The 11,572-nt window shown below is 47.1% G+C and overlaps 1 protein-coding gene across 1 annotated transcript in view; it reads left to right on the forward strand.

Annotated features, from left to right (window-relative positions):
* efna2b (ephrin-A2b) overlaps positions 1–10,252 on the forward strand; it is a 94,425-nt gene extending 84,173 nt beyond the window's left edge. Inside the window, exons 3-4 of the mRNA XM_077024759.1 lie at positions 3,955–4,020; positions 8,610–10,252. Coding sequence (XP_076880874.1) covers positions 3,955–4,020; positions 8,610–8,731 — 188 coding nt within the window. The 3' untranslated portion in view covers positions 8,732–10,252. The remainder of the gene's footprint in view (positions 1–3,954; positions 4,021–8,609) is intronic.
* The last annotated feature ends 1,320 nt before the right edge of the window (positions 10,253–11,572 follow it).

Consider the following 11,572-nt stretch of genomic DNA (forward strand, 5'->3'; position numbering starts at 1 on the left):
ATCCACGGCGGCGTCCCGCAGACAACCCACACCCGCCGTGCCAAGGTCACAGTGGCTGTGCCCCTCTGCCACCTGCAGGACTCCTGCCCCTCCTGCCCCGTCTTCGCCCACCTCTCGCCTGCCGTGCAGCGGGGGGGATTTGCCGGGGTGCATCTGTCCCTGTTTTGCTAATGGCCCGGTGAAAGGTGTCCTTTGGCCTGATAAAAGGGCTTCCCGCTGGGCGCAGACACAAGGGAAACGCTCAGGGCGGCACGCCGCATGCATTAATGAGGCAATTTCAGCTCTTTTTTGTTTTCTCTCTATTTTTTCCCTCTGACTGTTTTTCCCCACTCTGTGTGTGTGTGTGTGTGTGTGTGTGTGTGTGTGTGTGTGTGTGTGTGTGTGTGTGTGTGTGTGTGTGTGTGTGTGTGTGTGTGTGTGAAGTTCAGGGGTAAGAGGAGGGGAAAAAAAAAACACAGAATAGGTCTTTTCATCTTAAATGAATACAGCTCATTAAGTGGAATAGGATGGTCCCTGTCCTCCCTGTTCCAAGGCCTGCTTGTCTCGTGCTGCTAAAGAGGCAGGAGGTGGGGACGAGGACGGGGACGGGGACAGGGACGTTACAGCTGAGCGCTGGCCTCACTGGGTGACCCACGGCTGTGCTGACCCAAATGACACATTATGTGTCGGGACACTTGATCCTAAAAGCAGGGCGGTCCGAATGGCCGATTTGAGGGCTAAAAGCACATTTGTTATAATCACTGGTCACACGGCCGTTTGAGGATGCTCAATGCCATCTGTTGCCCTTAATGACTGCAAGGCTGGAAACAGCCTTCCAGGAAACGCCCCGAGCTTGGAAACTGAACGCCTTGACCTCACGCTGCCGCTGTTTGAAAAGTTGCGACTTTACCAACCACTTAAAAGCATAGAATATTTGTATGCAACATGTATAATGCAGTTCATACGATAGACTATGAGAATCAGATTGGCGCATTGCAGAATTACTGTCTGCAAGGTGACTGTGGTGCTGTCTGCTGGCCAGAGCACAGAGTCCACAGCAGCGGAGGCTGTAGGGCACCTCGCCGGCCCAACACGCCGGCACCTCCGGCCTGCCGGGCTGTCCCACTCGCCACATATGGTCCATATTTCATCCCTTATTATCTTCACAGTGATGGAAAGCTATTCTGGGGGAGGAGAAAGCAGAGGGCGTTGTAGAGAGAGCCCCCCCCCCCCCCCCCCCCCCAGCAATAAAAGATGCGGGGCGTCCCAGAACTTATTCCCCTCAGTGGGATGTTGTCAGTTGTGGAAAGAGGTGAGGCGGGAGACAGAGTGAGCGAACGACAAAGGAGGAGGAGAGAATAGAGGGTTCAAAGTTCGCCTTCAAGCCTGGCCGATTCGTCACCACTGCATGCTTTTTTTTTTTTTTTTCTTTTTCTTTTTTTCTTTTTTGTCGCCCTGCCTCACCCTGCCGCTGTGTGACTGGGCGAGCCATTGTGTGGCCTTTGTCCCCGACAGCAGCCCGGGCAGGGAGACACTTATTCCAGCTATTCACCACACGCCCCTCCCTCCTCCCACCCGGAGGAGTGTTTGGCTGCCACCAATATTGTAGCTGTCACGGCCCCCGGGGTTATGGGCCAAAGGGGTCTGGCAGACAGGAGCGGGGAGTGGCGGGAAGGGACGCTGGCTTGGCCTTCCTCAAACAAAAGAGCGTGTCCATCACCCCAGGAGTGACCCCACTACACCCGACTGAGAGGAGCACCGGCGGCTGTGGCGAGACCATCTCTGCCTCGGTCTCACAAGAACGCCTGCACGCATCCAGCAAGTGGAGGATACACACACACACATACACATACACACATGCAGACACGCACAAACACACATGCGTGCACACACACACACAGACACACTCTGTCTTTGCTTACAGGAACACAAACCCTATAACACCCTGTAGCAGAAACATGCACACACACTACATTCATCCACAGCCATAACATCTGGCTCATACTGTCCAGTTTCATTTGTAGACCTCATACACACACACACACACACACACACACACACACACACACACACACACACACACAGGAGTAGAGGCTGCTGCTCAGTTGGAGTTAGCAGCTTGGGGTTAAAAGGTCCAGCACTGAGGCCGTCTAGCAGCTGTGGGCAGCCATCTCTTTGAGCCGCTTTCTTGAAAGTGGCTTATCACACTGAGATGTCACTGGACACATTTAGAGCCCTGCATGAAAGACAGGTGCCTTCTAGTCTTCCGTCTGTCTGTCCGTCCGTCCGTCCCTACACACCTTTAATTGTGTTTTTCATGCTGAATTCTGTAAAGGAACCTTCATCTTGTATCACCTGATTACACTGACCCATTTTTAATGACCATGACCTTTGTAACAAGGTCACACAACCGTGTTACTGCAAAGACTTTCACTGTGTCTATAGTGGTGCATAAATGCATGGAATACACACACACACACACACACACACACACACACACACACACACACACACACACACAAACAGTTATTATTAAACTATTAAAATGTATGCAGCTAAATGGCTTGAAATTCAAGTCCAAGTTACTCTGCAAAACATTAGGAATGTAGGTCAAAATGAAAGGATTGAAAGTGTCTCGTTTTTTGCTCAATCGGAAGTAGAGAAGCGTGAGGCATAGAAGCCTGCTAATGGTGCCAGACGTTGTAGTTTACTACACAAAGTAGTTTACTTTTCTCCTCATTACCTTTGCCTGGGCATTCCAAGACTTTCCAAATGAAACATTTTGAAAGCTCAAAAAAGCAGTTCAGCTGAGTTCACATTATAACACATAATAGCATTGACTGAATATTTACGCTGCATGCATGCTTATCTTCATCAGTGTTCAACACATTCACAAATGTCTTTCACATGCTAAGGTTGCTAATGTTTGTGCAGGGGTCCTGCGCTCTCAGTGGTCGAGGTAACCAGGCCTTTGTGAACTGATGCCATATGGTAAATGGGACATTTCATTAACAGTCCCAAAATCATAAACCTGCCATTACCAATGAAATCTAATTGCAGCAACAAGCAGCATATGGGAACATGATTCTAATAATAACAAGACTTTACTTCCCTCCATTATTTTAGAGCTTATATTTAGTCGTACTTTTAGTACTCGTTTTTTATTTCCTGTATTTTCTTACAGTTCAGCTAGCCCAACTGCCAATTTGATCTCTATTACTTTGAGAACACCTGTTAGAGCAGAATAAGGCTATAAGAGCCTTTCCCTTTGAAACCCTTGAGAATGGCAGAAGTGAAGGAACTGTGTACAGAATAAAGACTTTGTCATGGCAGCTGTGAGCATTCTACCACTTCTGTTCTTTTTTAAAAAGTGTCCTTGGCCAAAACCGCATTACCAAGCTTTTGAAGACGGAGAGCAATAAAGGTTCATTCAGATCAGTGCACAGTGTGCGTCTGCCACTGATGTTATCACTGGAGGTGCATAGAGTGCACATATTCACATATTTTTCTCAAAGCCATATGGTGTGTGTGTGTGTGTGTGTGTGTGTGTGTGTGTGTGTGTGTGTGTGTGTGCGCGCGCCACATGGGTTGTCAGACGAGTGGTGGCAATTTGTTCTTTACACTTGAGTCACAAAGCATGCAGCTCGATGGCTGCCCTGATGAACGCAACGCGCTCTGTGCCAAACGTATCTCAGACACCTGCCCTGGATTACTTAGCTTACTCCATTAAGATCTCAGCCTCTGTGGTTAGACGCCTCGTTCTCCACCGCACTGCTTACACGCCGCGTTCTCCACAAACTTGTACCGAATCCAAGTATTAACATGCACATGTTCCATTATTTAGTATTGGGGTGCTCAAATCTTTTTGTAAATGTTGTTGCTTCTCAGTTGAGCACAGTGGATTTCCCAGTCTGTGGAGCCATTTGTTCATGAGGTAAACTTCTAACTCTAGTTTCTTTCTCTGATTCTCCACAGCCTCCCCACACCCAAACCTTGCTGGGAAGCCTTGTCTGAAGTTAAGAGTTTATGTCAAGCCGACAAGTGAGTATATCCATGAGGCCCAGACACCTGCCCTCTACACTTTTCTGTCTCTCTGTTATTTATGCCGCATGCCAGAGGAGGGGAAGCCCCTGGTACTCTGCACTGCCACGTCTACATCTGCCGTGTGGCCACAGTTACGCTGCGGTGCGGAACCTGCTGAGTCCCTGCTGGAGCTTTGCGGCAGGGGCGTCTGCGTTAGTGTCTCTGGCGGACAAGATCTGCAGCGTTGGCTTGATTTATTGACTCGAGCCTCGTTCCCAACCCTTGAAGGGCGCCGAGTCTCCGCCCGGACCTGCACCCGTGACACAGAACATGCTGGTTTACGGCTTGACCTCTGAGGACCGCCGTCGTAACTCCAGAGAGATAATGGGGCCCCTTAGGACACATTCTGGAGGAAGCTATTCATCTGACAAGGGCCAGATAACCTGTCGCTAGTCACCGCGCACATCTCCGGATATGGAGGGGCGTGTGGAGCAAACCCCCCCCCCCCCCCCCCTTTGTGTTCTCTCCTGTTCGTCTTTCAGAGACAGCAGATTCCGGCACGTAGCGTACATTTTTAAACAAAAAGCAGTCAGGACAACTGGCGTCTGAGCTGTGAGGTGAAGGCGGCTGACTGTGCTCTGCAGGCTTCGCGCTCCAGGGTCGGGAGCAACGCACGGGCTAATCCGCCTTCCACTAAACGGCGACCTTTGGCCTTCCGGCTTCTCGTGGACCTGTGGAATGACCACGAGATCCTAGATAAGACCTGTTGTGTCAGACACGGGTCGAGCGGGCCAACCTTCAAAGCCGGAGTGACACCAGAGCTATGGCGGTAAAGGTGTTTACACAAGGGCTGCAGAGTAGGCGAGGAATGCATTAGATGCTGTGGAGCGTTGAGCGGAGTTTGTCAATATTTGCAGTAGGCCCAGTGCTGTTCCGAGGAGCACCATTTCTCAGGGTTGAGCTTTTAGGGCACGTCATAAATTTGGGAGAGAAGCCTCTCTCAGAGCAGAGGCCCATTAGCCTGATGTAATTGTTAGCAAACAGACTGGCTCCAAGATCATCAGTTCTGGCGAGCAGTTAAGACAATTACATGCAAATTGAAATGATGATCCTATTCTCACGCACTCATTTATCTGTTTAGAAGAGTGCTTGTGCCCCCCCATCACTAACAACACACACAGACATGCTCACTATCCCAGAGCAAATGTGCAGTGCAGTCCCTTCCAAACAGTTTTAATTTCAGGTGAATTTTGGAGTCTTTTCAAGCACATGCATACTAAAGCTGAAGAGAGTGCTGGAACTGATGAGGGAAGCAGTTTGTGTGTGTTTGTGTGTGTGTGTGTGTGTGTGTGTGTGTGTGTGTGTGTGTGTGTGTGTGTGTGTGTGTGTGTGTGTGTGTGTGTGTGTGGATTTGGCACAAGGGGTTTTCCACAGCACACAGGCGAGGGGCCCTTGTGTTGTGAGACACCCAGGCCCGTGGACAGTCTTGCTGGGGCCCGGGACAAGAATTTTTTTTTTAGAATTTTCTCTGTAGCAGACAATCCTTGAGTTAGGTCATATAGTATACAATATAGCCACACATCAAAGCTGTTTCTGACAGCTGACTGGTTTATACTTGACGCGTCGCGAGGGTCCGCGAGGCGAAAATGATGTAATCGCAGTGGCACCGTGCGCGAGGGCCTCACGTGCTGTTGATTCGCGAGGTCGTGCACCCAGAGGTGGGACCAAGTCAGTGTTTTGCAAGTCTCAAGTAAGTCCAAGTCTTTATCCTCAAGTCCCGAGTCAAGTCTCAAGCAAAGACAGTCAACTCAAGTCAAGTCTTGAGTCAAGACAAGCAACCGTCAAGTCAAGTCCCAAGTCTGAAACTTGGAATTTCAAGTCATTTCAAGTCTTTTTTTTTTTTTACAGGCACCAACGCTTTACGAATGCTACGCTGATGTGTTTCTTTACTCGTTTTGTTGGTGTCCGCCAGCCAAAATATGACAGATCATTTACATTTTATCTTCTCTTAATTACATAAATGTACTTAAACAAGAATGTTTCGTTACATCATTTTACACGAAAATAGCAAGCTTCATCGTAAGCAAGATGCTGTCATTACGAATGGTTATTCTAAACATTTGGATAAAATGTTTAAATATAGACTAATAAAAGGTTAGGGTTATTTTTTCATTGTTTTCTGTTATTGTGGGGTCACGGTGTAGGCTACTATTGTTACCTGGAGATTCAGTGGGGTCACATATTCTGATGACTGCCGTCAGAATTGGTGACCCCAGTTAAAAAGGCTCACCTGTACATCCCATTCATGATTTCTTTGTTGGCTGCAATGGTGAGGGGATGGTAAATCTTGTTTAAGTACATTTATGTAATTAAGAGACGATAAATGTAAATATAAACATCTGTCATATTTTGGCTCGTGGACACCAACAAAACGAGTAAAGAAAGTGCATCAGCGTAGTTTACGTAGTATTCGTAAAGCGTTTGTGCCTCTGAACAGAAACTGAAATAGCGCCCCCTGTGGTCACATAACTCGACGGTCACAGAATCTGGTGTAACGCCGGTCTGCGTCAGAAGGACGGAAATGAAATTAATGGGGCGCACTTTATAAATATTAATATGCGTTTTAAAATTTAGATTTGGGGTAAAAAAAAAATCAAGTCTTTGCAAGTAAACAGGTTCAAGTCCAATTCAAGTCCCAAGTTATTGGTGTAAAAGTCCAAGTCAAGTCTAAGACTGTGTTCGAAATAGCCTACTACATACTACTGGCATACTGATCGAGCCCCAAATCAGTATGTCGTATGCAGTATGTGACCAAAATGAAAATTTCCAGTACGTGAAACATACCCGGATGACCTACTACTTCCACAAAATATTCCAGTACGCGAACAGAGCTATCTTGGTGGTGTACTGCATCCCATCATGCAACGCTACGTTCACGTGACACCGTAGTATGCTTTGCTTTTGTCGCATACTGGAAACTGTACTGCATACTACTACGAGGACCAGTATGCAGTATCCAGTATATACTGAGTCCAGTATGCAGTATCCAGTATGTAGTAGTCTATTTCGAACAGAGTCTAAGTCTCTGAATATTTTTTCAAGTCAAGTCAAAAGTCTTAATATTAATGACTCGAGTCCAAGTCATGTGACTCGAGTCCCCACCTCTGCGTGCACCTCTCAACTTTTGTAACTTCACGCGCGCTGCGCTGCCCTTTGATGGGCCCCCCTGGCCCTGGGGCCCGGGACAACAGACCCGGTTGTCCCCCCCTGTCGACGGGGCTGGAGACACCCGTATGCATCTGTGCATATCTGCGTTTGAGAGGAAACGTCCGAAGAATGGATGCCTGTCGGTTAAAGCGCTTTATTATACAAAAACGACCCGCCCGGCTCAGCCCAGCCCATTACCATAATTCCTTGCGCTAAGTCTGGTATGCCTGTGTTTATTTTCACGCTCTCTGCCAGTGCGAGGTCCTAATCTGGTTCCGGAGGCGGTGGGTTATTTCTAGCCCCGGACCCTCATTTCTGTGTGTTCAGGGACGGGCCAGAGAAGGATCCCGAAATGCAGAGTCCAACCAGGGAAAAGGGCAAACTTGGCAGACGTGGGAGGGAGACGGACTGGAACGCTGTGTGTGTGTGTGTGTGTGTGTGTGTGTGTGTGTGTGTGTGTGTGTGTGTGTGTGTGTGTGTGTGTGTGTGTGTGTGTGTGTGTGGCACTGCTGCAGTATCCGGCGTGATGATTGCGTTCACTACTGCGCCACTGGAATCTGCAGGAGCGCCGTGTGCCAATTAGGATGTTATGATGGCAGATGGACAAAGGCGGGGTGCATGAGAACGGGGGTGAAGACACTTCAGTGAGTCTGCTCCTCACCCAGCTATTAGGACCTAATATGCAAACATACTGGGGACAATGGAACACGTGGGGGACATATATGAGTCACCGACCACATTCTACACAACACTGTGCTTGGAATGCAATGGCACGCAAAATGCACTGTAATCGGCCGGTGTGTTCAGTAACAGCCTGTTGTGTCGAGTCAGTGGGAAACGTTTGTCTCAGGTTGCCCTGGCGTGACTGTGGGTTCTTGTGCTACTCAGTTGAGTAACTAAGCTGAGCCTAAACCATCAGTTTACTTACAGTGAGTCAGCAAAAAAAATGATTTTGCAATGCACGGTCTGCTGTGAGGTTCGCAAAGGCATTTTCCATGTTCCATGTTTTGTGTTTGGGGTCCTTGTGTAAGACTGGTGTTTAGGGAAATCATTGTGATGGTATCTGTGTCACAAGCGTGCACACCCTCACTCCTGACAGCTGTCGCTGACATGTACAGTGTGTTGGATTCTCTGTGATGCTATCTGCATAGCGAGAGTGACAGCAAAATTGCTGCATTCGTCCTTTTCACTTAATCTAGGTCAGTCAAGACAAGAGCATTCCATCAATACGGTGTCACTTTTACTGAGTCTGGCTTTCAATCCTAGAGTGTTATATTTGAGTAAAAAAGGGCTTATTTGAATTCTGTGGCAGTACTAGCAATGTTTGATTCACAACCCCCCTCCTCTATGTCTCTCTCTCTCTCTCTCTCTCTCTCTCTCTCTCTCCCTCTCTCTGTCAGATGACTCAGTGTACGAGTCCCCGGAGCCGTTTTTGACGGACGACACCAATGGCGGCCGTGCGCTGACCCCCTGCCTCTCTCTCATGCTGACCGTTCTCTTCCTGCTGCTCAGCTCCTCCTAGCACCGTGGCCCCGCCCCTGCCCCGCCCCCCCCTGGGCAGCAGGAACCCAGCCCCAACCCAGCATGCACCTCGCCACTGCTCTTCCCTCTACTCCATATCCCATCAGCCCCTGCAACCCCAGGTACTCCACAGCCCACACCCAACTCCCCTTCCGGACTCCGCCTGCACCTCCACCCACGCCCCTCTCCCGCCGGCCTCCTTTCATCTTGACGCTAAAGGACAGCCAACGAGAAAAGACTGCGGCTCAGAAAATATGGCTTTTACGACGCACGCTAACGCCAAGGTGTGTCCGTGTCTCTGAATTGATGTCGCTGGCGAGCATCTGAACCCTACGTCTTTGACTCCTCTGTGGATCCCCCCCCCACCAACCTCAGTGGGACCCACCCTGTCTTAAGCACCATTGTTCCTGTGGGTCTCATAGTCTGGGACATGTACACATTTGCTTTGGTTTGGTTTTGAGGTTTTTTTGGCACAGCAGTGAGAGGGGGGGCCAGTGTTCAGGGTGGGTGTTCCTTTCTCAATCTCCCAACACCATTTCAGAAACAAAAGAAAGTACAAAAATTCCATTAGTCTTTCAGAGTAGAGGAGGGTCTTTTGGGTAAATCTACCAAAGACACTAGTTTAATGTTTTTTACAGGAAGTGGGGAGGGAGGTACTGTCATTGGTTGGAGATCTCTCGCAGCCATGAAGCTTTGCAAACCTGCGGAATCATGGGAGAGAAATTCCAGAAAAACAAACAAACAAAAAAAAAACAATAATAATAAAAACGAACAGATGAAGGTGTAAAGATTTTTTATTACAATCTTTTTTGTCATACAAAAAAATTAATGTTGAGTAAATTAAAAAATGGCATAATAATAGTTACAAATGGCCTTTTTTCACTGGTGCTCAATCTGAAAATGAATCTGTCATGAAGCCACAGTGTTGAGTGGCTGGAGGGGTGTGCAGTGCTGTGTTGGTGAAGTGTTCGTGTGTTTCCGCTCTCTCTCATCATCATTTCTTGCTCTTCTCTCCGTCTCTCTCTCTCTCGCTCTCCCTCTTTCTGTGACTCTCCCGGTTTCTGGATGTGATGTTTTTCTATGTGACCAGCAGCTCCACATAGATCTCCTGCAACTGCACTAAATCACCCCAACCCCCCCAACCAGAAAAAAAAAAACTCGCAATTCCTTTCGCTTAAGTGAGCAGGCCAGTGTGAAGGGCTCGGGACGTGGCCGCCACTGAGGGCCTCGGGCCCCCGGCCTACAGCTGTTGGACCACACGCTTTTGTGCTGCGAACGGACTGCAAGAGAGCAAACAAACACATCCAAACTCACATGGCGGGGGCGAGGAATGACTTCAGCTTCAGTGGACGCTTTCATTCCGGAGAAACGAGAAGAGGACAGGAAAACACGTTTGGGATTATACATGGTTGAATAATTTTGTGACTGTACAAAAATGTTATTAAACAAACAAAAAAAAAGATTTCGGGGAGCTTGTGTTGATCATGCGAAAGATTGAAAAATGAATGACATTTATTTTAAATGTTAGTTGGAACTTTTATATTTTACTTCATTTCATGTTATTTTTTACTTTCCAAAAATGCAGCGGACATTACTCATGTGTGATATGAAATAATAATGTAGACCCTTGAATTACTAGAGCAATGATGGTACCAGTTCTGCAGTCAAACGAGTCTATAGAAGTCCGATGTTTGCTGTTGTTGTTGTTGTTTCCTGCTTGTATCACATTCTGGTACTTGTAGTCCTGTAATGATCTTTTCTTTTTAAGTACAGATCCTTTGATGGTATTATCAGATCATGTTTATTTGATAATCATGTGGATAAAACATTTTGCGTTCCTGTTAAATGTTCCAATGTTTTGGGAGAGGAAAGTTGCAGGAAGAATGGAAAAAATGAAAATAAAATAAAGCTTTTTGTCTATAGTAGAACCAGTCCAGGAGAATGTGTTTATAGTAGAACCAGTCCAGGAGAATGTGTCTATAGTAGAACCAGTCCAGGAGAATGTGTCTATAGTAGAACCAGTCCAGGAGAATGTGTTTATAGTAGAACCAGTCCAGGAGAATGTGTTTATAGTAGAACCAGTCCAGGAGAATGTGTTTATAGTAGAACCAGTCCAGGAGAATGTGTTTATAGTAGAACCAGTCCAGGAGAATGTGTCTATAGTAGAACCAGTCCAGGAGAATGTGTTTATAGTAGAACCAGTCCAGGAGAATGTGTTTATAGTAGAACCAGTCCAGGAGAATGTGTTTATAGTAGAACCAGTCCAGGAGAATGTGTCTATAGTAGAACCAGTCCAGGAGAATGTGTTTATAGTAGAACCAGTCCAGGAGAATGTGTTTATAGTAGAACCAGTCCAGGAGAATGTGTCTATAGTAGAACCAGTCCAGGAGAATGTGTCTATAGTAGAACCAGTCCAGGAGAATGTGTCTATAGTAGAACCAGTCCAGGAGAATGTGTCTATAGTAGAACCAGTCCAGGAGAATGTGTTTATAGTAGAACCAGTCCAGGAGAATGTGTTTATAGTAGAACCAGTCCAGGAGAATGTGTCTATAGTAGAACCAGTCCAGGAGAATGTGTTTATAGTAGAACCAGTCCAGGAGAATGTGTCTATAGTAGAACCAGTCCAGGAGAATGTGTTTATAGTAGAACCAGTCCAGGAGAATGTGTTTGGGGTGAACAGTATAGTTTACTAAACCAACTGAAAAGATTTAGGCTGCTGTTCTGACATGCCTTTAAAAAAATGTTTTAACAGATTCCAGCGTTTTGAATATGTGAATTTGAGTTACCGGTATGTTTGTGTGTATTATTGGTAGATAATGTTACCAAACAGTGGTTTTGCATT

The sequence above is a fragment of the Brachyhypopomus gauderio genome, chromosome 12 (genome assembly GCF_052324685.1).
Source record: "Brachyhypopomus gauderio isolate BG-103 chromosome 12, BGAUD_0.2, whole genome shotgun sequence".
Taxonomy (NCBI): domain Eukaryota; kingdom Metazoa; phylum Chordata; class Actinopteri; order Gymnotiformes; family Hypopomidae; genus Brachyhypopomus; species Brachyhypopomus gauderio.